A 26,666-nucleotide genomic window follows, 5' to 3' on the forward strand; every position below is an offset into this window, starting at 1 on the left:
TGGGCAATTGTACTCCGCGAGTCGTTGGCCTCGACCCTTGACCACTCTCATACCACACCCAAGCCATGGCGCTCGACGAAGACGAGTCTGTGCGCATCGCCGTGCGTGCTCTAGGCGATATGAAGAACGGCGGATTCGCCTCGACATCGACATGTGAGTCTACTGTGCTTGTGAAGGCATCGGTTAACCAGTGCATGTAGCGGTCCAGCCTACTCCAGCTCTTTCTGTAACATCAGGGACATCCTCGCCGTCCTTGCCTTCACCTGTCTTCGAGGGAGAAGATCGCATGTTGGGGTCCATGTCGGCAGGCAGTGAAGATCGCCTGGGGTTGCGGCCAGGAGATGATGTCGATTTCGTCTCGCGCATGTCTAGCCTGCCCATCGTGAACACGGCGTTGCGAGCGTACGAACAGGGCAAGGCTAGCTCCAGGGTGGTGAAGGTATGCCCTCCCTGGTGGCTCATGCACACCCCGCACTCACTGAACCTGTGCAGTATGGTGCGGAGATGATGGAATCCTCCGTGAAATCCATCTCGCGCCCTGTTATGGGTCGCCTCCCTGTGGAACAGCTGGACGATTTTGCATGCAGACAGCTTGATAGGGTGCGTGCCCCCCGTTGCCCGTCAATTCATCTCTGTCTGTACGTCTCCCGGCTGCTTGCTCTTGTGGGACGCTAGCGCTTGCAATGCATCCTTGATCCGTATGCGTGGCTACAAGGAGGACGGACTCAGTAAGAGTAAGAGTGCGGGCTTGCACTATAGCCATGTGGAACCGGTGTTGCTCATCGCGGGCAGCTTGTCGGTGTGAAGCTCAGCCTCTTGATCATGGTTTACTACAGCCCCGTGGGGTCTACAGGAGTCCAGCGCTGCAAGGCACGCGTTGATCGGAACAAGTGGCGCGTTCATTATTTTCGTGGATATCTGTTTCGTGGATATCTGTGTTGCATTGTTATCGGGTATCTGCTGACCTCCTCTCAGTTTGAAAGCTACAGACGACGAACACCTAGTCGGGATCGTGAAGGCGAACGCGGGCGTAGATCCAGCTTCTCGTACGATGATTCAAATCCAAGTCGATCCGTCGAGCGGTATGCAACGAGAGATGTATCAATGATTCGCGAATTGTCTCGTGAGAGGAGCGGAACGAACGAGAGACAAGCAGAAGGTTTGTATGTGTGTGCCAGATCGCCAACACTCAAAGAACTGACAACAACACAGCAGGCCCTTCGTTTTCCAGAGCGATTCCACGTCGCGGTCAAAGCCACACACCAACACCTCACTCTCCGTCATCCTCGAGGTCTTCTCACACAGATGCAGATGACGACACCTCTAGACACCAACATCAACGTCAACGTGGCTCAATATCTGCTACACCTTCACCAACCACCGAGAGTCAGCAAGTCGCACAGCGTAGCCGATGGCAAGCTATGCTGCTTGAGGCTGGAGGCATCAGCGCTGCGTTCAGCGAAGATAGCATGAGACGATTGCGATACTGTTTACAATGGCTACAGGTTTGTATACTATGGTCGTCTGCTCGAAACGTGCTCACCATCCCTCTCCAGTATGCCACAGGTCACATTGATGCTCAAATGCTCGTCCTTCGGGACTTCATTGCCTCGCTGCAGACAACATCTCCGTCGGCGGCGGCAGCCGCGATATCCGCCCAGCACCTTCGTACGTTGAACGCTGCCAAGCGCGACGTGGTCGAAACCATCCGACAAGTGGTTGACATTGTCAGCCGATACGCTGGCGGAGCATTACCTGAACCGGCCCGCACGCGTGTGCGGACGTTCATCCTCCGCTTGCCCCGCCGCTGGGCGGAGGCCTCAGGTGATACACACCACCATGGCCACGGAGTCGATGGTCGCCCAAACGGTGGTGCTGACAGAGTCGACATGCGCCGCAGTACAAACGTTGCTCCGTATAGCTATGGTCCGGGTGAAGCAGGACCGTCACCACGTTCTCGACCTCCTTCCCGTGCTACCTCGCCCGGCCATACTCGGGCACATTCGCGACAGGCGAGCGCAACGATGGGCGCCACACCGGGTGGTGCTCCCACAACTGTCGACTCCGCCAACCAAGCCGCTCAGCGCATCCTAACGCTCGCGACTGAAAGTTTGGACATGCTGCGCGGCGTGACCGCAGTGGTATCCGAAAGTCTCGAGAGGGCCGATGCGTATGTGTTCAAGCTGTTAGTCTGGACGAGTGCTCATCCCTTCATATGTTGTTGTAGTTGGGTGGAAAGGCTGCGCGTCGTAGGTTTGCAACGTCCGAACGGGGAAACAAGCCCCGGTGCGAATCTGGATGCCCCGCCTGATATCGACGCAGTTCTTGACCCACGGTTGCGAGGCGAGGCGTATCGAGACCAACGCTCGCATCGACAGCCTTATTCTCACTCCCCATCATCACCACTCTCACCCTACGCCCCGCTGTCTCCCCTCTCGGCGTCTGGGCGTTCTACGCCTGCATACGTGCCATCTCGCAACAACTCAAGCTCGGTACTCAGTATGGGGCCGCCAGGCTCGCTCTCGAGCAGTTACTACTCGACTACTTCTCTAGATGCTGGCGGTGCAGCCGTCTCATTGGATGCGTTGTCTCTGACATCTCACTCCGCTGCAAGCTCTCGTTATGCTACACCAAAGCATTCACATTCTGCACTGCCTTCGGAGGGCGATGGCGATAGTCCGGTGTACATGTCAAGAAAGAGGGCGGGGAAGCGGCCTGCAGACAGTAGTGGCGACGATCCGACAGTTGTGGCTGCCACAGCTCTCGCCGGACTAGCTGGCTCAGCGAAGAGGGCCAAACAGGAGCCGAACACGGACGAAAAGATGGACATGGAGCCTTGAGGTCACTGGTCTGATACAGATCCTATAACGAACGGTCCCCTTAGCTGGCCGCCCGAACATGAACACTGATGCGGATGGTTGCCGGTGCAGCTTGCAGCCCCGTAAGATACTCGATAAGTCCCATCCGTGCTATATGTATCTTTCTCCTGTTGCTACTATCTATCCTGCTGCACTGTGTCGTCTCGATATGAGATTACAGGACTATCGAACGTTTGTCCACTGCCCTTGTACTTACGCTAGCCGTTCACCTCGTCTCTCGTCGCCATCGATCGTGGATCTTGGTATCCACCACACCCTGAGAGTCCATGATGGGTGTGAACACCTTAACAAAATTCGATTCTGCAGCTGCAGCTACTCATGGTAATGTCTCTGCATTGTCCTGTGTATCTGAGGCTCAAGCAGCAGTCCGCGTTGATTGTAATCCGACTGCAAACCTGTATATTCTCTGTATGCAAACCGTACATCGCGGCACGGTCCATGGTAAGTTCGCCATGTATCGTGAAGTGCCGACGACAGTACATATACATATGTTGCAGAGCAATCAGATAGACTAACCGAGCGTAGGTTGCGCTACCCTCCATGTCTACCGTCCTCCACCATCGATGTGTGTCCAAACCATTCATGCATACCGACAGACCAGCAACCAGTTGTCGCGATGCCGGACCAGACGTTCACTCCACCCTACTCATGATGAAAGGGCCTTCCAGCGGCACCGCGCGGGTGTTGTCCGTCCGCACGCGCCAGGATCCTACGAAGTTCTTCCCTCCGACGATGTACCCGCGGAAGATGTACACACCGAATCGGCCGGGCGGCTGCAAGGGCACACGGACGAGGGCAACGAGACCGTCCCAAGGGCGGATACGACCGTAGCACTGGAAGTGATACCAGCATTACCGTGGTGGGGTCGAGTCTGCAGACGAGGGCGGAGTTAGCGGCCGTCATGATGAAGCTTGAGAGAAGCCCGTACCTCGCCGGTGATGATGATATCTGCACGCCCGTGCACGTAGTCTCCCTCCTGTACTCTTCGGCGCCGTCGTCGTCATCCGACGGAGACGAAGGCCTTCCGTCAGCACGTCGTCGATCAGCTCGTCAACGTCTTGGCCTAAGGCTGCGGTGACTGCTGCCCGTGTATCTTCGAGCGCTCGCTCACCGTGTGCATCTTGATGTTCGTCCGAATCGGGGGAGGATTGCGCTCACGAGGAGGGGAAGCACCCGCCGACGCCTTCCTCCTATGTCGCTCGACCTTCTCGGCCAGCAGAGCGTCAGCTGCCTTCTGTCGCGCGACGCACGTCCTGCAGGTTTCCGGATTGTGAGAGTTCCTCTGGCCCTCAACGAAGGTCTCATATACCGCTGCTGGCTCATTGATACGCTGAAGATTGCGTAGGCGTACGATACCGTTCGCTTCGCGGACGTCGAACGCGGACGGCAACCAGGCGTGGTTGATGCCGTCGTCGTTATCGTTGGGATTGCCGCCGCAAGGCGCAGGACGGGCGGGCGAGACGCAGTGGTGCTCGCGAAGTTGTAAGTAGACCGGATGCATGAAAAGGTGTGGATTCTCAGCCGAGAAGTCAGGCGGGAAGTTGACGGATTGGACGGCCGCAAAGTACTGCTCGGGGTGAGGGCTCTGATACGAAAGCACTCAGGTGAGTTAACCAAGATATAGGAAGCATGTACGCACGAGATGCAGACCCTTCCAGAGGCCGGTGAGGGTTCCGTATTCATAGGTGACGGCCATCGGTCTTAGACTGTATGGATCCACGCAACCAACCATGCGATTGAAGTCGCACTCCCACTGCGCGCTAGGGCTACGCATGCCCCTCGTCCATCGCGGTGCGTCCTCCCGTTCGCGCTCTTTGTCGCTCATGTTATGATACCAGTCCCAGTCCGCCTTCTCCAGCAATTTCACGGGAGATGACGCGTTGTATTCCTCAAGGTCAGCTCGCGTCTCGCCCACACCTGTGCGTCCCAGCGCGAGCGCGTGGGCACGATCCGCTGGCATACTCGGCGGGATGATCAACGGCTGCCAATAGAGCGTGAAGAAGAGTAGTTGGGCGCCCAGAGCGAGGAGCGGTTCCGTGATCTCGAGCAGACCGCCGTAATGGTCGATGTGGTGTATACTCTCCTCGGGAGTACGGTATAACGGCCAGAAACCATGCGGGGTGGGAATCTTTTGACGGTCCGTGAGCATCGCGCGGTCCGGCCGCATTGGCAAGGCGAAATGACAATCTGGGGCGTGGAAGGGTGGATACCGGGTACCTATCAGTGCGTATGGACGGACGAGTTCGAGGATGCTTGCACGTTGTTCGCTTGGCAGGGCGTCGAGTTTATCTGGCTAGGCATATGTCAACGAACGGCAGACATCCGTGAACAACTGACCTGAGTTCAACCTGTACCAGAAAAGCCACACGGCAAGCGCATTGACGGCGCTCTCGGACGGCCAGTCACCGCTCTGCTCGCGACCGTCCCAGAGCCTCTCTAGGATAAAGCGACGAAGGAGATCGTCAAGGCAGGCCCAGTCTAACTGTTCGCCGTTCTTGCCATCGTTCTCCAAGGCCATCAGCACAGCGGTCCAGAGATCATCCTGAAGAAACTCGGAATCCAGGTCACCGCTGCGTATACGCTTGAGCACGATGCAGCACTTCTTCAGCTGCGCGGCGTAGTTTTGGACGTGCAACTCGTCACTAGCAAATCGGCGACGGGGGGCACGGACGTCGAAGTTGCTGCGATAGATGCGTGCATAGAGTGGAGCGCAATGCTCGAATACGAGGGAGTCGTGGATCGTCTTGCAGGACAAGAGCAAGGGAACGATGTCCTTCGGGGGACCGTGGGGCGTGCGGAGGAGTGCAACCTGCAGAGCGATTTCGACACGGATCTCGAGAGGGAGGAGACACAACGGCGATGATTGGATTGCCATAGTAGATCGGATGGTGGACGGAGTGGGCATCATCCGGAGACGGGGTTCAAGACGGGCTATTAAGAACCGGCGGTAGGACGGCGGCTAAGTGGCCCGGCCCAGACATGGGGAGGGCAATACGCTGGGAAGACCGGAGGCAGGTCAAAATACTCTGGCATCGCCACCACCGCTCCCCGCTCGCTTGATCGGGGTCTTGCGCAGAGTCGCTGCAAAAGGAAGGTGCACCCCAGCACGTTTGATTCCCTGCATTGGATTGATCGGCTTCTGCTATAACTGGATCTCGTCCCGGCCTCTTCATAGCTCTCTGTCTGGCCTGGATCGCGGGAGAATTCGTCGCTCGTCATGTCCTGGAGGATGAATACGCTGTCAAATTCAAGTCGTCAGTCAGGATTGTAGTGGAAGCGACGCCCTCGTGTTTGAACCTTGGGGCGTCGGAGTGTGATGGGAATTCAGGACGCCCGCCGTGTCATTGGACTTCCGAATACAGGGTCGGTGTTGAGATTCTGTGGCACCTCAAAGTCAGCGAAACTTCGGAGATGCGACAGGTATACGTACACCCAATGCAGGGACAAGAAGATAGTCGTTGATTCTCCGCTCCAAGGTCATGCCGTCTATGTTCTCACTCTTCGGCCACGACATCGACTGGCCATTTCCCGTGCCTATTCCGTTTCAGACAAGGCACCTCTGAGAGTCTCGTTCTGCTCAGAGTGGCACACTATGTACGCGGCATTTGTCCAGTTGTCGAGTTACACATCCGAAGGCTCTCTCCAAACGACCACACGGGCATTTGTAGTGCGGACTTCAATGATCCCGAAGTCGACATCTGCCCGCTCTTTGCCGAAGAACATCTCGTCAGCATCATCATTCCTGCACGTCTCGACGGTCTCGTTACTCACTGTAGTTCGCAAATCGCGCTCTTCCGCTTACGCCAGACAGAACACGTTCGAGGACAATTTGTAGTGAGTCCACAAAACTCAGTCGGCAACCCAATCGCAGACGGAGTCCGGACGTGGGTGGAGAACTAGACCGAGGCTAACTGTCGTAATGGCGTTACCAATCATTATCATTCGAGGATCACACTAACGGGGCCGCATGCGCGTTTGTCCCTTGGTTGCGTTGCTCCGCTGTTCTGTATGACCGATCTGCTGCGAGTTTAAGTTGTCAGGCACCATTACACTCGTCTTCGTGAGATGCGCAACCTCACCGGACACCCGTTGCCTTCATATCACATCGGGTAGCCTGAGAGCATGGTGAATGTGGGAACTTTGCGTTCGAACGTGCCAGGTCTCGTGGATACACTACGCTTCGACGTGGACGTCATGTCATTGACTCGGCCGTATCCTCTGCGACGGGCGCACACGAGGATTCGTTTCTGAATGTCTCTTTACACATATCATTCATCGGCGCGCTTTAGCTGGAAAGCCCGTGTCATTCGTGAGAACACTTTTCGGCATTCCCAAGTAGACGGAGACGGCTTACCGGCGTGTTCACCCAAACCAGCTCGCATCTGTAGCAACTGCGCGCGGTCGATCCATCATCCGACGAGCTGCGAGTAGTATGAAAGAGATAGAGGGCTCAATAAGGGCATATGGCGATTCATCGCTCGTCCCGGAGCGCCATGGGCAACGCCTGATTTGGACGTACTCGCGACAACGCAAATTGTTGCGTCACAAACGCCTGCGGGGGCGCTGCGGCAGGGGCGGTGGGATGTGGTCATGTCGTCCGTGTCAGGGGGTCGGATAAGTGACAATCCCAGCCATGGAAGAGCAGCGCGGACTGAACACTGTTGTCAGTCGAGATGGGCGTGTCCAACAAAGAACACCGTCGCAATTGACGCCTACGTAACACGGGGATAGACTGGACACCAGCGCCTGTTGAGGACTCGGAGCGCGCGCGACTCACCTGGTTCCAGTCTGCTCCCCAGTCACTGAGGCCGCTCTCCGTCCAACTTTCAACGGGCACTCGCTATAGCAATGGTCTTGTTGCTGTAACTGTCTTCCCCCACACCCTGCCGAAGTGCTCGTTGACGACTCTGAGTAACAGCCTGAAGATGCAAATTTGCCAATGAGATCCATCTACAGTGTAATGCCCGTCTCTGATATAATGCAGCATAGAAAAGTCTCGATGATAGACAAACCAAAAACATCGTAGATGCACGGAGGCCTGAGCACAAGGCGGTTCGCCTGGTGCATCAGACTTCGTCGTTGAAGCCACCCATGGCTCGAATCGCTTCGGCTAGCCGCTTGTACTCACGAAGCAGCTCACCCACTTCGGACACCTTAATATCGTCCTCGGTACACGCCAAAAAGCGGGGATTAGGTGGCGATACTCGAATCGCTATGGGTGACGCAGCACGGGACGAGGCGGGCGTATCGAAGCGGTTCGTCGCCGTCGTTGCCGGAATAAGGAGAGAGGAACGGCGCGAGCCTGGTGGTGATGATGCCTGTATGGATGCATACTGTGTCCGATGTTAGCGCACGAGTCGGACTCTATGCCACAGAAATAGCCATACCTTCGCCGCTTCGCTCTGTGCAGCATGCGACAGGCGTGAAAGACCCGGCATGCTAGCCAACCGGTCCGTCAAACTCATACGGCCTCCACCGACGAACTTGCGCTTTCCTTTTCTACGTTTGTTCCGTTCGCTCATCATGCTCTCGAAACTGCGGATGCTACGAGCATCGTGGCCAGGTCTTCTTCTTCCTCTTCTCCTCTCGTCCCCTTCATCTCCCGTAGTCCCTTCTTCTGATGTGGTGGTATCGTCTTCGGGTGCCCTCACGGAACGACTCGACCCCGGCTCGAAGGACCTCTATCATCTGCTGACCGCTTTCCTCACTTTGGCCCGGTCGACTGGCACGGGCCCCGGGCAACGATGCAGCGAGGCTTGCAATGGAGAACCCAGTATCCCGCCGAAGATACCAAAACCGGACGCGAGGACTCTTCGGTCGTCTCAGCAGCGGGTGTGGTGGCCGCAATTGGACTCTGGCTTTGGCCAGGAAGAAGGGAACGCAAGACACCGAAGGACGAATCAACTACACCCGATAGCACCTTGTTCGCGGAGCCGGTGATGGCATCGACTTGCTGTTCCACGCGCCCGCGAAGGCTAGCTGATATAGCTTGAGGAGACGGCGGCTGCGCGCCGCGTACACTGCGTGCGAGGGGCATTGGACTGAGCTGTGCAGGACTGTGGATACAAATTAGCAAGCAGGTCCCTGCGAGGCGGAAGGTTGTCCACTAGGACAGAAGGCGGTAGAGGCGAGATGATAGGACATACCTCAATACCGTATTCTCACTGTCTCCTAGTCCAAGAGCTGCTAGATCCACATTCTCCAAGAACTCCGCGACAGCCATGAGATTGACGAGGCAGTAGCCTTCTTCGCCACCTGCAGTGCTCTCCCTGCGGAAACGTTGAATGTACAACAGGTTCGAAACGAGTCTCGGTGGGTTCGCCTTCACGACAGCAAAGATCATCAGCGGAAGAATGACATCGCCAGATACTGGCGTAGGAGAGGATGTCCGAGAAGACGCCGTGCGAATAGGAGACTGGCTTCGCAGAGACGCAGAACGAGGAGGGATCAAATCAGAGGAGACAGACGAGGCATCCTGGGTTGCCGGGGTAGGAAGATGCATTCCTTCAGAGGCAGAAGAGATGTCGACAGGAGATAGCACAATGGTTGGTGACACAACCGGCTGATCCGGCTCAGAATCGACGTTGCGTAAACCAGGGACGGGTTCCGTCGTGGTCGTCGGCTCTTGCTCGTCGACGTCGTTGTCGTCTTCGGCACTATGCCGCCCAAATGTCGTTTTCGCGCGAGGGGTCTTCGCGTCGTCGAGGATCTCATCTTCAGGCTTGAGCCCTATCGGAGGTAGCTTCGCAAGGCCATCTGTGCGATGCAGCTGCGGTGAGACCAAGTCGGTGAAAGACTCGAGTAACTTACCGACAATGATCTTGTGTACGGACACTAGCACAGCAGCCTTCTCCGCTGGCGAACGGGCCACTGTATCGAGTTGCACTAGCGCTGTTCGCCAATTGAAAATCAGCAATCCAATCGTGTGTTATTGCTCGTCATTGGGCCGCAAAGAGCCGCGCAGCTAACGCAAATGAATGGAAGACGCGAAGGCACTCACCCTTCCCACATCTGCCGACTACTGCCTCCACCTCCTTGCTGGAATTGCCGACGTCAACGCCGAGATGACCAAGACCTAAGTCCAGAAGGTTGACCGCCGCTATACGACTGGAAAGGGCTTCGTCGTGTTCAGCGTCATCCGCGCTTTCAGGGAGGAACAATCTAGGCGAGTTTCGGCGATTTGTCAGTACATCGTTCCAGGGACATCAAGAAGTAACCTTCAGGGTCACGGAGTCCAATGGGGCAGCCCACAGACCCTTAGCCACGGGGCGCCCCCCAGTAGGAAAGGTTTCCGAACGATAGATGGTGAAAGGTACGCACCTATCATAGAGAAGACAACACAAGACACGCTCGATAGCATCCATCGTGACCCGAATTTGTGTCGTTCTCTTCTCTTCCTCGCCCATTTCCGTCTCATCGGCGGCTTTTTCCTCCGTGACATCGTCTGTCTCGCTGCCTCCTCACTCACACTTGGGGGACCGACGTCTCCACCATCCTCCTTAGCATGCTGCGTCGCCTTGCCATGCCCTTTGCGTAACTTGTGTCCACTCTTCGGAAGGCGCGCCCAGAGCATGTCTTCGAGGTCATTGTAGAACTCCTGAAATTTGTTCGACACATCTTCGGCTCCTTGCGACGGGTTCGTGGCAATCACCCACTCGCCACTTCCCCTTCCACGGCCACGGCCACCTCCGCTGACAGCACGCGCTACTGCGCCAGGGTCTCCATTAGGGCTGAGTTTCCGTGTGGAGGATTCCGTGTCCCGATAGTGGTAGCACGAACGAAGGGAAACAAGGTTCGGCAAACTGTTTGACGCGCTCTATGGCCCATGATGGCACGCCCGCATCTCCGAGCACAGCACGCATTTCCCCTCGGATGACATCGGTCAGGGAGCGACCCAAGGTCGCACGATCAACGCGAGTGGATATGGTGAAGGCAGGCACGTCAAGTGAGTGCTCTGCGGGGCTCGTACGGTCCGGAGATGGCGTGACTTGTGAAGACAGAGACCCTGTAGGGTGGACCCTGGCGTCGTTAATGAGAGAGGGTTGGGTTCGGAGTGGAGAGGTGTCGGGGCGGTTGACGGGCTGGCCGGTGGCGTGGCGCGACCGAACAAAGAAGCAAATGGGTTCGAAAGGCGCGATGCGGGATTCGCCGGACCGCTGGGAACGCGTGCACCTGGTCGAGGGGGAAGCGGCGGTTTGGTAGTCACGGTCGGGCGCGGTGGGATGGGAAGGCTGGAGAATAGGAATGTGTCTTGAAGGTCGGGTATTGGAGTGAAGATTGTATCGACGAAGTAGACGAAGATGGAGACGGCGGGACCAGAGTGGCCGATGCAAGAAGTGAGTTTGGGAGAGGGGGCAGAGCTGACAGGGCGGAAGACCGCGCCGCCGGATTGAGGAGCGCTTGAAACGACGTGACGAGGGCGGTATGGTAGAACGGAAGGTTAGCGTAGTACTTCAACATTATTAGCGTTGGACCATCAATCAACGAGACTAGCTCACTCCGTTAGTGCGCCACGAAGTCCAGACAGGTCACAACCGGAGCATTATTTCGACCCGTTCCGTCACACAGCGCGATGTGGTCTTTGATAAATTCCGGAGTGATCAGATCGTTCGAACGATGATGATCCAGAGGCAGAAGTAGAGTAGCCTGACAGGTCGGTCCCCATGCGTAATCAGCACGGAACACAAGAAACGAGGAGTCGCAATATACCTTGCTGAATGACAGTGCATTCCATATGTCATTCCACTCCGGCCCATGATCAGTTTCAGTGCTTAGCCGCTCAAGGATTGCCCAGCCCGTGGTTGTTGTATCCAAGCCCATACGCTGGGTAGCAGCCTTCAGACTCATTATTTGTAGCTTGCTAGTTGCATCGCTATGCGATGCACTCTGCTGGCCAGAGGTACTTATGCTGGGCTGCATAGTCGTCCCGGATGTCGCAGATGTGGGGGTAACCCGATGACGAGGAGTATACGGCACATAACGAGGCGCTCCAGAGACCGACTCCGCAGAGGTGGTTGTGGTTGTGGTTGTAGGCGACCCAGGTGCCGCCGGCGAAAGGAGGGGATGCGTAGAGAGACTCTCATGAGATGCAGTGCGCGAGATGGACGGGTTGCGCCCGATCGAGCCCGTAAGAAACAGACTGTCTCGTTTCGAGGACATGTCGTGTCTGGTAGATGTAGGTGAGCCCGCCCACTCAATCTCACGACCCTTATAGTACAATCTGCCAGAAGACTTAGTCAGAACGTCGAAATACACTGCGTGCAAAAGCTTACAGTCAATCTGTGACCAAGCGAACCAGACAGAGGATGTGAGTAAGCCTGCAGCCTGTATTGCCAGCAGTGCGAGCGAGAACCAGGATGCTGCCTCGCAAAGGAGCTGAGTTTGTCGAAATCGTCTGAGGCTGATCGAGATGAGGAGAGGGACAGCCGTCACGACGACGGCGAGAGGTAAGGTCGAGGGCCAGCGCCCGGTTGTGCGCGGTCATACCACGCGAGAATCATAGCGCGTCGCGTTCAGCGCTCGTGACTTGGTGCGGATCGTCCCGCTCGAGTCGGACCCAATTCAGACAATCTCCCTGTTTAGACTTCGGTACTCCTTGCTCACTCTTTGCACACTAGCTTGTCCTCGGAATATCTCAGTATATCTCTGAGATGACAGAATATAAGCCTGATGTGACGCGTCGACCCAAACAATCCTACAGGAGTACCAACGGGTTCACAGACGATGTTCGTGCTCGTATGAAACACCACTCGATTCCAATCTGCACATCCCCGTGCCGACTTGGATGCTACGAAAGTAGCGGAACACCAAAAGAACATACGCGATGCGGTAGAGCGACGCCGGTTCGCGGAAGATCTACTCTTGCTGAAGGGGTCGTATTTCCCCGGGTATGTGTCGACTTGGGTGTGTGTACGGGAGTCGTAGCCTGACTGAGTGCCAGAAATTTCAGCGTCGCCGTGGCAAAGGAGCTAAACGAACAGCCTGAGACGGCTGCTGCTGTGAAGGAACGCATGGATGACCTGCGAAACGCCATATCGAAGAAACACAAAGGATCTACGAGTGGCAAGCAGAGGATCATCATGCGAAGCTATAGACAGGTATCTGTCCAAGAATGATGCGACTCTGACTCGCGTATAGATGTGAGCCCTTTGGTGATACTATTTTGGTCGCTGTGCTGAGGATATATTGCATGCAGGCCCTGTATCGATCCTGCATGTGCCCAATCCGCACGAGAAGTCCACCTTTGATGACGCAGTCTCGTCTCTGCGTTATGCACACTTGAAACCCTTACTGGGCTTCGACGCCAGTATGCAACCCTGCCGCTAAGGAGAAGAAGAGCGTCGCAGACGCGATGCCCAGTTTCCGTTGGACTTGGCGGCCTTTCATGCCATTCAGAGCAAGGATACCGGGTGAGTCAAATTCCTTTTCTCTATACTCGGACTCGGTCTAATGTCGTTATCGATAACAGCTGCGCATTGCTAAGTTCTTGACCTCGACGATCAAGGCAAAGAGCGCATGTTCTCTGAATACCGGTGGGTGTGGAGGCAGGTTAAGACCCTGTTGGATGAGTACAAGACCAACGTAGGTGATTGACCTGCTTCGCAACTATCAGTACTGACCACATCCAAACAGGAGACTTTCAAGGCAGAGATCACGGCGTTATTGCGAGAGACAGAGACACACGACCCTCGTCGCCGGCCAACAGGCTCTTGAGCGCGGCGGCCGTATGGAGATGGACTCCTCTGATGACGGCTTGCGCAATATCGACCATTCATGGCTGTTGGAAACCTTCCATACTTCTACGACGTGACGGACAGTGGTTCAGTTCACGGCTCGATAAGATTCATTGTACTCATCATACGTTTCGTCGACAGATGGTGCAATGCGCAATGTAAATATGATCAATAAACCTGGATAAATGGAGCTGATGGATACAAATCGTCGTGATTGACTTCGCCTTCATGTTATACGTACATGCTATCAAGCTTACATCTAGCTAAAGTCGATGCCTGGGTATGCTGCTGGAGACCATTGACCCTGAGTCAACATCAGTTACTCTCAAGCTCCACCGAGTAATTCAGAATTGAGACTGCGTAACGCCTCAACTGTCTCATCATGGAGACCTCGCGCAACGTCCTGACCAGGGAAACGTAAGTGATCTGACGGACAACAGCGACATAGGTTGCGGTGGGACTTACAAATGCAGGCTGGATGCTCTTCAGCTCGGCCACTCCCAGACCAGCATATATCAGAGGGTAGTCCTTGTCGCTGTCGATTTTCGTGCGTAGCTGAGCCTTGAGCGTCTCGAGCTCCTCCTTCGCCGACTCCGACTGCTTTGCCGTCAGCTCCGCCACGCGGGCTTCGTAGGTAACAATGCCGGTTTTCAAGCAGCGTGCTTGTATCCCATCAGGCCAGACGTTGTCAGGAAAAATGACGTCGAAGATCGGACTTCTGGCTGTAGAGTCCGCCCCAGCTTCGATGAGCAGCTGCTTCGCCTCACTCGGCAACACGCATTCGGGCGTGAAGAGGAAGCGCGTGCCCACGATAACCCCGCGGCACCGGTTTCCAACAGTTCCGCGATCTGAGAGCCCTTGGTGATGCCGCCGGCAGAGACGAGGAGCGGGTGATCTGGTATGGTCTCCGCGACAAGCTGGAGGAAATCCTTCGTTGAAGGGGAGTTGACGTTTGCCCGGCCGCCGGCTTCGTAGCCTACATAAAAGAGAATAAGATCAATACACCACCACGATGTGATCAGTACGCCTACATACCCTGCACGACGAGCACATCTGGCTTCCATTCCTTAGCTACACGCGATGCCTCCTCGACCGTGTTGACCGTCACGAACACAAGAGTCTTGTGCTCGTGCGCGGCGTCGAATTCTCGCACTTCCGCGACATACTTCCTGAGGTCACGCCCGTACGCAAACAAGACTGCGGCCACGTTCTTTGCGAGCACAGTCTTGACAGTAGTCGGGTCCGTTCTGTCGAGAGCCCATCCGACGAAACCGACGCCAACGAGGTGCTGCTTCTCTGGTGCCACCAACGCGCGGGCTTCGTCTATATCAGCCACGATCTTCGCCGCGCTGGAGCGTCCTGACGATGGGTGGAACGATCAGCAAAACCAACTTTGTCGTGCGAGGTTTGTGTATGTCGAACCTGAGCCCAAAAACCCGAATCCTCCGGCATTGATTACAGCTGCCACCAACGCCGGCGTCGTGGCGTCGGTCATTGGCGCTGAAATGATCGGGCTAGTGACGTCTAGAGGTAGAGATCATATAAGCAAACGCCTCCCAGAAGCAATTGGAACACCAACTGAGAAGGCTTGTGAGCTTGGTGGAGACGGCAACAGACATTTCGGCTAGCAAGTCAGCTGCAGAGTAGGACGCAATGGGCCTCCCATGGTTCACAGCGCAGCATATATATATGTGACGACTCCGCCATCTCACGCAACAGCGCGGACATACTTACAGATCGCTTGAAACATGCCATGGCGGGCATCACGGTGGGATGGGTGCCGCCGAGGATCTGCTGATCGTTCCGTGATCTGTGTGGTGGTTCAGACTGCTAGTCCGAGTAAGCCGCGGACGATGCAGCGATAGCAGACGAGAAGGGTTGGCGATGCTATTGATATGTAGAGCAGTAGCAACCGAGTTGTGTGGTGGATTCGCTTGGATTCGTCAGCCATCGTTCAGACCATCACTGGAACCGATGTCGGAGGCCAGGAGTCTGCAACCACGAAGAGTCAAGTTGCACAAATAACGACTACAGTCTACTGTGGGAGACTGTACTTTCACAGAGCCGCGGTGTCAGTGGCGAACAATCACCGCGGGGCGAGAAACGTAAGTCAGAGAGCGCGACACAGCAGCACGGACGCGCGAATAGGAGGCGCGTAGGGCATTGATGAGGGCGATGTCCATGTACTGCAGTCTTTCGAGCTTGAAGTGCTGTAGCAAGTCGCCTATAGCCCTGCAGTCATACATAGTCAGTAGTGAGTCTAGGAACGATGTGGCCATGAACCGTGTACCTTAGTTCATCAAGCGGTCGCCGACTGGGGTATCCGCAAGTCCTTGCTGGTTCCTGTACCTTCTGGGCGGTTGAACGGAAGGATGCGGCGAGCAGCAGCGACTCTCGCGTCAGGTTCAAACGTTCATGTATGTGGAGCAGACATGGCTGAAACTCAATGTATCAAAATCATGACACTGCATTCTGCCCAATGTCAAGCAGCACCAGCTACGCGGTGGAGTCGCGAAGAACTCAATACCAATCCTGTCATTTTCCTGATGCATGGGGATGAGTAATAAGGGATCTGACAGCGTCTTCAGGGTATTCTGTGAGTCCAGGGATGAATGCGATGCTAAGCACATACCAGTCCCTGTGGAAACATGGACGCAGTAGATCATATGCATGTGTCGATTCTACCTCCAGGGGCTTAGCGCAACGCCGCATCTCCGTATTGCATTGCGCGCTAGCATTACACAGCAGCAGAAGAGACCCCTAATCCAACCGGAGTCGGGAAAGGTTCGTAGTTGGGGACTGGTGATGCACCTGTCCAGGTATGATGATGCAGGATGATGCGACTGTGGGATCGCCCATGCCCATGAGTCTCCCGAACCAGGGCCAACATGATGGATACAGTGCCTACACAGCGAATCGACGGAGATTGCTTCCCTTCTAGTGGTTACGGGAGTTGTAATGGAGACCCGACGTCGACCTAGTGCCAGTGATTCGGAAGGCGGGACCGAATGCTGAGAAGACTTACCGGCGGCACGACCCGACTACACCGTCCGACCCCTATGCAAGCTTAAGCACGTCGTGAGGATCTGGTGCGGTATAATTCCAAATTGAGGGCCCAATCCAAGTAGCTGGAGCAATCGTGACACCGCCCGCTCGCAGATGTGCAGCAGGCTGCAGAGCGCAGCCCCGTCACTGTCGGAAACCTCCATAGCATTCCCAACAGCGGCCGATATCAGGAGGCCACTGACCTCGCGGTACCGGTGCTATTTGACTATGGTATTGAGGTGAGGCGACCAAGAGGCGACCCACGCTGTGAGGCTCGCACCGGCGGCACCGCGCATACCATACCGCAGATGGGAGTTTGCGGCTTGGCTGCCTACCAAGGCGTCCCGATTGCAGTCGGATGCGGTGTTCGTGCGAGTGGAGTTGCTAGGATGCCTATGTAACAGCGGTACCATGAGAAGAAGTGAGGAATACCAAGGTACCGCCCATCACGGGCTTGACGGATGGGTACAGCTGCAGCCACCGCTCTCACGTCGACGCGGACCTAACTGGATACCGAGGGTACCCTAGGGCGAGAGAATTTGTCCCAGGTAGGATGTTCGCATCGAGTCCACAGACACGCCGTAGCGAACAGGTGGAATGTGCATAGTTGGGAGGCATGGAGGTGGCAGGGCAGAAAGTCGGGAAAGAGACGGCGGAGCGCTGGGAGGTCAAGTTGCTAGATTACGTAAGCATGCGGTGTGCGGTAGTCGTGTTGTGCCACTGGGCAGCGCGCACGCCCGTCTGCACTGTGCAACTACACGCCCTGTGAATACTCGACCCCGCGATGCCCATCAAACACCTGGACGGTATGTCTCCATCATATCTAGCGCGTGCAAGGGTGCAGAGACGGCCGACAGAGCCCAAGTTGACGGCGACCCATTTGCCCAGGATATCTCGCAGAGAGGAAACACCTGCAGACACATTCGCTGTCCGCCCTCTCCGAGTCCCGCCTCGGCATCGACGCGTCCTACTACTTGTCGCTCCTCAATGACAACCCGCCCTCTCGTGAACCTCTCCTGGCCGCTACGGGTGGTCTGCCTCTCGCCCTGACGCAGCGCATCGAGTCTGACCTCAGAGCGCTCGAAAAACTACATATCAAACCTGTGTTCGTCTTCTCGGGACTCCAGCCGAACAAACGGTGGAAGCAGCAACAGCAGCAGCAGTACGAGCAGACTGAGGCGTGCAAGGACAGGCGGGAGGCATGGCAAAAGTACGAGAATGGGCAGGAGGACGCCGCGACGAAGCTCTTCGAAGGGAGAAGCGGTTTGCAGCACTGGGATCTCTGGAAAATGGTGCTGAGGATATTTAGGCATCGCAACGTGGAGTTCATGGTTGCGCCGTATGTTGCATGGGCGCAGGTACGTTTTCGCAGAGAATAGTCCGGCTGTACGTGTCTGACGCGCGTTTGCAGCTGATTTACTTGCAACGCCATCCGAAGTCGTACATTCATGCTATCTTCGGGCCGACGGATACACTGCTCTATCCCGGGGTCGACAAAGTCATCACGTCCATTGACCTCGTGTCCTCCTCGCCAACGTTCTCCTTCGTCTCCAAGCGCAACATTCTGAACGACCTCGGTCTTTCAGAAGACCAGTTCCTCGATGTCGGCATCCTCGTCGGATTCGAACATTCGCCTCCTTTTCCCCCAAGCCTCCACGAACAAGGGCTGAAAGCAACCGTGGATATGGTGAAGTACTATAAGTCAGGACACGCTGCAGTCTCCGCGTTCGCCAATGACCCACAGATCAAGCCCCTTCAGTATGGCGACCACTACGCACGGACACGCTCCATGATCAAATACTCGCTCATTCTCTCTTCGGACGGTGCCGTCACACCGCTTCCCTTAGCCGTCTCCAGTACTCCCCCACACGGACATCAAAACCACCACCCACACCACCCCACCGCCGCGGACATACCTTCCGACCTCCACGAAATCTTCACCCACCGCTTGCCGGACGAAATCTACTTCTACGTCTCTCGCGGGCTCTTGGGGCCGCAGGCCCTAATATGGCTCACGTCCGGACAGATCATCGAGAATCCGCCGCTGGACAACGGGGATACAACCGAATACCGGCGGTTCGTGAAGGAGGTCGTCACCGAGGGCCAGACGGGCCCTCGTGCGACCGCGCTGGCCCTCATTTCGAGCGTATGCAACCCGTTCTGGTCGGCGAGGAAGGTCGTCGGACATTTCTGGTTCGAGTCGGCGTCCGGGAAGTCGATCCTGCACAATTCGCAACAGACAATCCAGCTAGCCGATCGGGTGTCGGGCTGGAACGTGCCCTACGCGATCGTGGAGGAAGAGCTGAGGCGACAGAACGTAAGTGCCACTGCGATGTCGTGCGTGGGTATGCCGCACCTGTTGAACGTCGTTCCTGGCAGTCATCCACGATTGACTTCGCACTCTGCCTGGGCGCTACCGTTGCCGAGAAGCTTGCCTCCCGCACCAGGGTCAAGAGCGGCCAGACCGCGACTCTGGAGAAGAAGGATGAAATAGTGGCGAACGCCATCTGGCGTTTCCTGGAGTTGAGGGGGTGGGCATCTTGCTCTCACGTCGCACCCCTATGGCGCTAACGATGAACATTCAACTTTTAGGTTCCTACTGAATACGCACACGCATTCCCCGCTGGCTCGTGCGATGCACACGGCGGTTGGGAAGGCACGACTGAATGATAAGTTCCAGGACCCACTCTACCTGTTCCTGGAATTGGTCAGAGCGGGTGTGATGCACGGTCACCTCTGGTCTTCACGTGCGTTCAGTGGCGGCCCTAGTTTCGGAACCGGTGAGGCCCACTCTCCCATATCATGATCACAGAAGCTGTGGTGCTGACGAGTGGATTGAAACGCGCCACAGATGATGAGAAGTCATGCATGCTTTTGGTTATGCGGGTGCTGAGCATAGTGCCATTAACCTTCAAGGTGAGTGCATCCGTCTGCTGGGTGTACGGCACGGCTGCTGATCATTGAATGTAACCTTATTTCGGCTGCGCCCTGGCCGATCTCGCCTGATAATCGCCTCGCAGCCGCAACCATGGGCCGCGCCTCTGTCACGCGAACTGCTCGTGTTCAACTCGTTTGTGCGGTCGCTCACACGGGCCCTGCGGGCATTGTTGGAGGTGACTTCATTGAACATGCTCCTGCGTCACGATGCGAAGCGGGCCCGGGACGACTTCCTGGACATCAACCTATCGCTGCCCTTCCAATCGGAAGTGAACACGGGGTTTGGCGTGCTCGCGAAGGTCTACCTGGACGCGTTGACGCATCTGAACAACGGTCAGCGGGTGCGGGATCCGAACGCGGAGGGCGTGCGCGATGCGAAGCAGTTGGCGCTTGAAATCTGCGAAGAGACGTTCCCCGGGGTGAAGTCGCCCAAGCTGGAGGTGGAGAGGGGGTTCCGGTTCTGGGACGTGGTACGTCGCGCGCTTCTCTGGTGAATTGGGGGACGTCGACGTTGACCAAATCTGCCTGTGCCCGCTGTTCTGCAGGCGCTGACAGCCATGAGGCAGCTCCATTCTGAGAGCGCTGTGCTGCGTGAGCTGATCGACCAGTTTGAGGCAGCCGAGGCGTGGCTAGCGCCAATGAGGCCGTAAACTCCCACTGTACGCGCACCGTGGGACAGAGAGAGGGATGACGCGCGGGCGGAGCGCTGGGTGTTCTTGGTCGGCTTCCACACGATTGCGAGTGTCAGCGGGAAGAACGGAGGCGGGACACAGGGACGAGGCACTGCAGGCCAAGTGTTGATAGTGTGTTGATGATTGCTGTGCGATTATGCTTTGCGAAAACGATGTTGTGGATGCTGTCGCTGTTGGCCACCGGCGGATACAGTCTGTGGCATTTGCAGCCAGCTACAATGGCAGTGGGAACTCGCCACTGAGAACGGGTGGCGGGGGAAACACGTGAAGCGCGGCCCAAACGGGGGGGCCGAGGGACAGGCGCCGAAAAGGGAATCTGAGATGAATAGAATCTTGATCGCGGGTCGTCAGCGCGTCTCCGGAAAACAGAGGCAGCTGGCGGATCTGGGCGTCGGACTGTGCTCGCTTCTGGCCTCTCCTTTTCCGGCGGTCGCTCCTGAGAGAAATCCCTCCACACATTAAATATGCCCCTCCGCACCCCCTCTCTGCCACTGCCCTCCCGCCTCTCCGGCCCTCCCCGCCGTCCCCGCCATGCTGCACACCCTCTCCGGCTCCCTCGCCCTCGCCCACGATGACGCCCTGTGCATGTCCAAACACGCCGCGAGCGGCCCCCTCTACCTCCAGCAACCCTCTCTGGGCATCATCGAACTCATCGAGGTGCCTCCGCCCCCGCGGCCACAGCACTCCCTTCCCGCTAGCTCCTTTATGTCGTCTTCGTACGCATCCTCCTCCTCCTCATCCTCCAGCAGCGACGAGACGGCAGACGAGACGGCGTGCTCATCTTACTGCTCCTCCGATCCGGAGGAGGAAGTAAGCCGGGTGTCAGTGCCGGACGATACATACAAGACACGCCTGCATCGTGTCCTCGTCTGGAGAGAAAAGCTGGTGAAAGCTCTGGGCGCGCCATCCGCAGGTACGCCACCCGCCCGTCCGCACCGCTCGCCTGTGCTCAATCCGTCCACACAGCGCCCCCACCCACTCCTTCACCACAGCTCAAGCGGAAAGCTGATGACGAGGAGCCCGAGTCAGACGACGACACTGTGAGTGTCACCGCATGCGCCTATGTACCGAGAGAATCATTCTCACCTTACGTCGCACAGGCATCCCATTCGTCGAAGCGGTCGCGCTCGAGTGCCTCCCGGTCACATGCGCGATGGCCGCAGCGCACTGCGAGCGTCCACTCCTGCCCCGCATGCGACGCGTCCTTTACCACGCGGCAGAGCCTCCAGCAGCACGCGTCGGAACCTTCTCCCAACGACGCGTGTCGAGCCGCGGTAGAGTACGACTTCGAGGGATGACCCTTGCGCCGCCGCCCCACGCCCCTCCTTCTCGTCCACCTTCGAGTGCCCGTATACCCGCATCACGGCACGGATCCTCGCATCGCTTCCTGCATTGAAGCCGCCTCGGCGCCATATTGACTATGCGTAGATTCGCATAATAGTCTACCGTACACGTCATTAACCTGTCTATTCTTAGTCAGTCTCTGTATCTCTACCCTGTCCTGCTATAATCAGCTGAGAGCTTGTTACTGCGTTACCACACTTGTACATTCTGTAATAGTACCGAAGCGTATACGCCTTCTATTCAGGTTATTGTCGACCGCTAACTGGCCGGCGTGTGCTCCTGCCTCGCAAATTACCTGCTCGGCTCCCCTTCTGAACCGATATCGATGACGGTGCGTGTCGTCGATAGCTTCGCTGACCCACGAAGGGGGAAAAATTCCTGCGTAGACACCTGCTCGCTGCGCCGCCCGCAAGGCGAGCGCGACGGGGATCATTTTTCGAATTCGAAGGCAAGGGGGCCCTTCAGCGGCCTGTGAAGTCTCCCCCGAAAACAGAATAAAGCAATAGACTACATGCGCACCGACGCGGCGCGGCTGCTCAGTTGTGTTCTGAGGACTTCTGGCGGCTCCTGTCGCGCTAGACGTGCCCCCACGACCGCTTGTACGCCGTCTCCTTTCCACGCCGACAGCTCAAACCGGGAGCCGCACCTCGCCATATACGTCTAAGTATATACGTACGCGCGTGTCGTCGGTCGCAGGCGAGCGTGTGCGTCGCAATATTCATCACCGTCTGAGCTGAGAGCTCGGAGGGTTGCTATACGGTCCTTCTGCGCGTCAAGGGGCATTCTGCACCCGTCCTGAAATGCAGGCACCCCCACGAAGCCACGACCAGGAGACACCGTTTCATGTTGGCTGCCCACCTGGCCATCGATCCGACCGCCGGTGCGTGGCTATCAGCAAATTTCGCCCACAAAATGCGGGCTTTCCCATGGCTAGCACGACGCTGGCGGGCTAGCGCGAAAGGGGTGTGTTGGCGTGTCTGCCGTTGGGTGTGCACCAGGACCCGCCAGCGCACTCTCCCATGTACGGGCATTCAGTTGGGTATCCGGGCGCGTCCGGGGCGCGTCTGGCCCACCGTTTTCTCTCAGACGGGCCTCGCAGGACGCTGCAGAGGGCCTGCCGAGCCCACTGGATCGAGTGATCAGAGGGGCGATCCCTGTCGACGTTCTCACCGTTCATGATCGTCTCCGTTGCTGCATCCGGCGCGTTCTTCCCCAGAGCTGCCGTCCAATTGCAATGATCCATCGCTGCTCGCGGTCGTCACATCTGTCCCGCAATTGCGGCTGAACCTTGCTCGCCCTGACGCAGCGCCGCGTCACGATCGTCTGTACACGCTGCACAGGATATGGGGTGGGACGTGCGAGGGCGAGCGGGGTAAGTTAGATGCTGTTAGAGCGTACTTTCGATGGACTTCTCTGCGCCGCCGCTACGCTTCGCCTGGGCGTTTCCCTTACGGGGGCAGAGCAGACTGAGCGTGAGTGTGTTTCGATGCAGCGGGCTGCAGAGCCAACTTGCAAGGCATTCGATCAGTCCGATTGTGCACCTCCGAGCCTCCGATTCCGAGGTGCTGGCCGAGTTGGTTCTAGCAGCGGATAGCCTCCAGACTTGCCTTTTGGGGTAAAATTCAACAACCAGCTCCGTGTTGCTGATGATCTTGTGATCGCGTCAGGCGGGAGGCCTCTCCAACTCTCCCACCGCCCTGGCGAAAGCGTTCTTGCTTTTGTTCCTCACCGCGCGTCGCTGACGGCGCGTAGGCATAGACGACGGGAAAATCGATCCCAACGACGTAACGAGCGTACGTCCCAGACCGTCTGTCCAGGGGCGTTCGGAATCGGTCCGGGGCTCTTCTCAGGGCACTCATCTCCCTCTCCTACGACAACTGCACAGCGGTGCTCCGCAGGCGGATTCGTGCATCGATACTTGATCGTGCGTGTACGCGTGCACTAGATATAGGCACGTATTTCTGCACTCGTTCACAGACGGCGGCTCTACTGCCGCCGAATGCGTCCAATATTACAGGTCTTCACGCGCGAAGAGCGGTTTATGAACGCTGTGTACGCCGAGCACGACGTCAACGCGTCTACGCTCGAGATGTCTCGCACGGGAGGCCGGTGCGCTGGCAGGTCGCCTGGCGCGCTAGTGCGTCGTGCCACTCGCCCCCACGTCCCACTCATTTCCGTTGTGGAGCGTGGACGTCCTTCTTTCATTTTGACTGACGGCAGTCGAGGAGACTCAAGCGTCCGACGCGGGGAAGCCGCCACCCGCGATTGAACGCGCCTTCGCCCGCGCACCTCTGTGCTCTGGCGCCTTCTCTCGTACTAGTAGGCGGTGCAGTGCGGGAACGACAGACACGGTGTCGGTCTGCCCATCCGACCCGGAACATGCAGTCAGATCCTGGTGAGTGCCATCTTTCGGCCGTAACGGTGCGTAGAGTTTGTTCTGTGTGGCAGAAGCTGTCTTCCCAGATGTCGGATGTGCCCTCCGTGATTCCGCATTGCCATTTCACTATTCGGATCCTTTCCGCTGTCCAGCAGCTGTCAGTACTTCAGTGGTCACATAGACACGGAAGGGCATCTCAAAGGCGCGTTGCGCAAGTCACATCCAAAGATTGGCAGGCGAGGGGATGGTCGTTGTGGGAGAAGCCGCCGGCACGGAGGATGCAATTCAAATTGGAACAATGCACCCAACTGGCGGTCACCCGCAGACTGGACAAGGCACGTCGTGCAGCCTGGAACCGGTCGATTCTGGGACTCTTGACAGTGCGGGAGCTCCGCGCTCTCACCATCGCATCTGTGTCTGCATTGTGCGGAAATTGCTGTACGTGTTTTTATCGCTCCGTAGCAAGGGAAGACGACTGGCCGTACGTTCATCTGTTACAAGGAGGTATGAAGTGGTCCGTATCCAGCTCCAGTGTTGACTCGGGCCGGTGACGTTAACCGCCTCCCGTCAGTCTTACACCCTCAGGGTGCAGTGTCGTTTGCCTCACGCCGATCTTCACGCCGAATGCCTCGCCGTTGCGCCTTCGCCGCCGGGGACGAGCTCAGCGCATGGCATGACGAAAGGCCCCAGTAAAGCCAAAAGGACTTTGCACCGCGGAAGAAGGACCAGCGTCCGAGCAGTGTGGGAGCCATCGAAGACAGCGTTCCCTCGTCTGCCCGGACTCCCCGTCGCCCCGCCACCTTTTGCGGCGACGGAGGTCACGGATGGGGCAGAAGAGTCGCGCGGGTGGTGTTGAAATGATATTCCGTGGGACGGTACCGCGACTCAAAGTTAGATCGTGAGCGCCACTGCGTTATTCTTGACTGGGAGGCGTTCGTGGAGACACTACGCACGATGAAGCGTCGGAGCTGCCCTCATATGGTGCGTGGGCGTAAGGCGCTACTGTGCGGTGCGGCTGACGGTGCGAATAGTGTAGGCTTCGCGGGTGGGCATGGACAATCTATCGGTAGCGTACCCTTAGACACAGGGAGGCCCTGGACGTGAGCACTCGGAACCGCTTTACTCACGACGCCGTACGATAATCAGGCAGACCGGCCTCGAGAGCGCATCGAGAGCGGCCGTCGCCCGTCTCGATGTCCTCCTCTGCTTCATTATTCACACAAATATCTAGCTCTCTCATCAGCTGGTCGGATATTTGTCCACCACGACAGCGACGACGTACCCACGACGATCAAGGACAGGATGCCACCAGGCGATGTTCGCATCCTCCTGTCGCTTGGAAACCCTACCAGCAACCGTTTCCTGAGAGTATCAGACTCTCGGCTGGCCCTTCCGCGCGCGGTGGCTTCGCGCCTCCCAGACTACAGAGATCACAGGCACCACCAAGGCTGTCGGTACCGCGGGGACACCGGACATCGCAACCAGGGCATGGGAGCAAGGGTCACACCAACGACCCGTGGACGCTCTGCTCGTGCTGGGCTGTGAGAACGCGCCGTATTGTCGTCGTTAGCAAGCGCCCAACGCACGATTCGACCGAGCCCGAACGGAGTGGACTCGACGTAGTCATACGAGCGCCTTGCTGTATGCGTGTAAGCTTGCACCGAGGGAATTTGCATGTTGGCGGCAGTGCTGCGCGCTCGCTGTGAGTATGGGAGCGAGTGGACTGTATGGCGGTGCATCCAGCGCTGACTGGGGCCGGAGCTCGGGCTGCATGGCATGAGCTGTCAGGCAGTGGGAAGGTGAGGGCGTCAGAGCAGACGTACCGGCTTGGGCGTTCGTTCGAACTAAGGCGGAGTGGAGTTGGTTCCGTGTGCGAGGGTCCGCGGGCGGTGCTACCGATGTGCGCAAGTGAGACGCAGATGCTGAGTGGATGGGAGCAGGGGAGCGGGGATAGTCTAGCGCGCACTGACAAGGAGAAGAGAAGAAGTTCGATTCTGTCGGAGACCAGCTACACTGAGTCGCAAGAGCCAGCTGACTTGACGACGACATCATAGTCGACGACATAGCTAAGATCTTTCGCGAGCTCACCCAATGTTGGGCCAGAGACTCGTGTGTAGTTCTCGCCGGCACGGCTGCTCTCCAATGAACTTTCTTGGGTTGCGCAGCATTCGGACGGAACCTAGAAAAGAATCAAATGTGCCTAGATTGTCTGCAGCAAGGCGCTGTGAGCCTGTTCACCAGATGGTTCGGGCGACTAACCCTCTGTACACCGATTCCTCCCGCGCGGTCAGCAACTTCTTCGTCAACTTCATAGCAGACTGTTCAGTGTTCGCCTTCGGTTCCCATACTAGCGTTGCATTTGAGCAAGATTGCGTCCGTCGTGATGTCATGACATACAAGTTTCATGTTCCTGGAAAATCGAATGGCATGCACTGCCAGTGAGCGCCGAAGCATGAAATGTATTGCACACATTGTTCACCAGGAAGAGTTCGTGAAGTGTGACCAATCTCAAAATGGAGGGTCAGCGCACGCTGCGCCGTCTGAAGCTCCGGAAAGCACTGCAGTGTCCTCGGTCGTTTCTGAAACTGGCTCGCGACATGAGTTAGCTTCCAGGAATCTTCAAGTAGGAAGCTCACCGAGTTTATGGTGACTGAGCTGA

General features: G+C 57.0%; 7 protein-coding genes across 7 annotated transcripts; 4 read left to right on the forward strand and 3 right to left on the reverse strand.

The window, feature by feature from the left end:
* The first annotated feature begins 40 nt into the window (after positions 1-40).
* Positions 41-3,201, forward strand: B0H18DRAFT_983699 (transcription factor Opi1-domain-containing protein). Its single transcript, XM_048044635.1, has 7 exons — positions 41-153; positions 201-439; positions 493-600; positions 976-1,159; positions 1,213-1,505; positions 1,557-2,170; positions 2,228-3,201. Exons 1-7 carry the CDS (start codon positions 66-68, stop codon positions 2,838-2,840), a joined length of 2,139 nt encoding a protein of 712 aa, XP_047897874.1. The 5' UTR covers positions 41-65; the 3' UTR covers positions 2,841-3,201.
* Positions 3,202-3,511: 310 nt separating this feature from the next.
* Positions 3,512-5,754, reverse strand: B0H18DRAFT_1115442 (uncharacterized protein; the record flags this gene model as incomplete). Its single annotated transcript, XM_048033266.1, has 4 exons — positions 3,512-3,712; positions 3,991-4,464; positions 4,519-5,168; positions 5,217-5,754. 4 exons carry the CDS (start codon positions 5,752-5,754, stop codon positions 3,512-3,514), a joined length of 1,863 nt encoding a protein of 620 aa, XP_047897875.1.
* Positions 5,755-7,718: 1,964 nt separating this feature from the next.
* Positions 7,719-12,326, reverse strand: B0H18DRAFT_983709 (uncharacterized protein). The gene is made up of 13 exons (XM_048044636.1): positions 12,152-12,326; positions 11,589-12,099; positions 11,405-11,525; positions 11,086-11,278; positions 10,659-11,051; positions 10,348-10,609; positions 10,200-10,327; positions 9,880-10,040; positions 9,690-9,770; positions 9,026-9,635; positions 8,677-8,935; positions 8,267-8,548; positions 7,719-8,212 (listed from the first exon to the last, which is right to left on the reverse strand). The coding sequence occupies exons 2-13, from the start codon at positions 12,036-12,038 to the stop codon at positions 7,946-7,948; spliced, it is 3,207 nt and encodes a 1,068-aa protein (XP_047897876.1). The 5' UTR covers positions 12,039-12,099; positions 12,152-12,326; the 3' UTR covers positions 7,719-7,945.
* Positions 12,327-13,937: 1,611 nt separating this feature from the next.
* B0H18DRAFT_1083077 (2-nitropropane dioxygenase) lies at positions 13,938-15,231 on the reverse strand (the record flags this gene model as incomplete). The annotated part of the gene is made up of 6 exons (XM_048031618.1): positions 13,938-14,015; positions 14,078-14,378; positions 14,423-14,588; positions 14,648-14,971; positions 15,035-15,136; positions 15,192-15,231. The coding sequence occupies 6 exons, from the start codon at positions 15,229-15,231 to the stop codon at positions 13,938-13,940; spliced, it is 1,011 nt and encodes a 336-aa protein (XP_047897877.1).
* A 3,642-nt stretch (positions 15,232-18,873) lies between these two features.
* B0H18DRAFT_983733 (temperature dependent protein affecting M2 dsRNA replication) lies at positions 18,874-20,485 on the forward strand. The gene is made up of 5 exons (XM_048044637.1): positions 18,874-19,188; positions 19,250-19,437; positions 19,509-19,573; positions 19,678-20,064; positions 20,140-20,485. Exons 2-5 carry the CDS (start codon positions 19,293-19,295, stop codon positions 20,242-20,244), a joined length of 702 nt encoding a protein of 233 aa, XP_047897878.1. The 5' UTR covers positions 18,874-19,188; positions 19,250-19,292; the 3' UTR covers positions 20,245-20,485.
* Positions 20,486-21,886, forward strand: B0H18DRAFT_983735 (uncharacterized protein). The gene is made up of 2 exons (XM_048044638.1): positions 20,486-21,199; positions 21,253-21,886. The coding sequence occupies exons 1-2, from the start codon at positions 20,818-20,820 to the stop codon at positions 21,582-21,584; spliced, it is 714 nt and encodes a 237-aa protein (XP_047897879.1). The 5' UTR covers positions 20,486-20,817; the 3' UTR covers positions 21,585-21,886.
* Positions 21,887-23,749: 1,863 nt separating this feature from the next.
* On the forward strand, positions 23,750-25,057 carry B0H18DRAFT_645833 (uncharacterized protein). The gene is made up of 4 exons (XM_048038935.1): positions 23,750-24,051; positions 24,094-24,488; positions 24,593-24,988; positions 25,039-25,057. The coding sequence occupies exons 1-3, from the start codon at positions 24,010-24,012 to the stop codon at positions 24,861-24,863; spliced, it is 708 nt and encodes a 235-aa protein (XP_047897880.1). The 5' UTR covers positions 23,750-24,009; the 3' UTR covers positions 24,864-24,988; positions 25,039-25,057.
* The last annotated feature ends 1,609 nt before the right edge of the window (positions 25,058-26,666 follow it).

This window comes from Fomitopsis serialis (assembly GCF_022376445.1).
Source record: "Fomitopsis serialis strain Sig1Antser10 chromosome Unknown B0H18scaffold_8, whole genome shotgun sequence".
NCBI lineage: Eukaryota > Fungi > Basidiomycota > Agaricomycetes > Polyporales > Fomitopsidaceae > Fomitopsis > Fomitopsis serialis.

Excerpts from the sequence above, each read along its gene's own strand:
- B0H18DRAFT_983699 (XM_048044635.1), top strand. The coding sequence starts at position 66 with ATGGCGCTCGACGAAGACGAGTCTGTGCGCATCGCCGTGCGTGCTCTA. Across the intron at positions 154-200 it reads ATTCGCCTCGACATCGACAT|CGGTCCAGCCTACTCCAGCT; the intron begins GTGAGTCTACTG and ends CAGTGCATGTAG. Across the intron at positions 601-975 it reads CATGCAGACAGCTTGATAGG|TTTGAAAGCTACAGACGACG; the intron begins GTGCGTGCCCCC and ends ACCTCCTCTCAG.
- B0H18DRAFT_983735 (XM_048044638.1), top strand. The coding sequence starts at position 20,818 with ATGCTGCACACCCTCTCCGGCTCCCTCGCCCTCGCCCACGATGACGCC. Across the intron at positions 21,200-21,252 it reads TCTGGGCGCGCCATCCGCAG|CGCCCCCACCCACTCCTTCA; the intron begins GTACGCCACCCG and ends CCGTCCACACAG.
- B0H18DRAFT_983709 (XM_048044636.1), bottom strand. The coding sequence starts at position 12,038 with ATGTCCTCGAAACGAGACAGTCTGTTTCTTACGGGCTCGATCGGGCGC. Across the intron at positions 11,526-11,588 it reads ATGCACTGTCATTCAGCAAG|GCTACTCTACTTCTGCCTCT; the intron begins GTATATTGCGAC and ends CCGACCTGTCAG. Across the intron at positions 9,636-9,689 it reads CGTACACAAGATCATTGTCG|ATGGCCTTGCGAAGCTACCT; the intron begins GTAAGTTACTCG and ends TGCATCGCACAG.
- B0H18DRAFT_645833 (XM_048038935.1), top strand. The coding sequence starts at position 24,010 with ATGCAGTCAGATCCTGGTGAGTGCCATCTTTCGGCCGTAACG. Across the intron at positions 24,052-24,093 it reads GCCATCTTTCGGCCGTAACG|ATGTCGGATGTGCCCTCCGT; the intron begins GTGCGTAGAGTT and ends CTGTCTTCCCAG. Across the intron at positions 24,489-24,592 it reads GCAAGGGAAGACGACTGGCC|GGTGCAGTGTCGTTTGCCTC; the intron begins GTACGTTCATCT and ends TTACACCCTCAG.
- B0H18DRAFT_983733 (XM_048044637.1), top strand. The coding sequence starts at position 19,293 with ATGCACACGGCGGTTGGGAAGGCACGACTGAATGATAAGTTCCAGGAC. Across the intron at positions 19,438-19,508 it reads CGGCCCTAGTTTCGGAACCG|ATGATGAGAAGTCATGCATG; the intron begins GTGAGGCCCACT and ends AACGCGCCACAG. Across the intron at positions 20,065-20,139 it reads GGTTCCGGTTCTGGGACGTG|GCGCTGACAGCCATGAGGCA; the intron begins GTACGTCGCGCG and ends GCTGTTCTGCAG.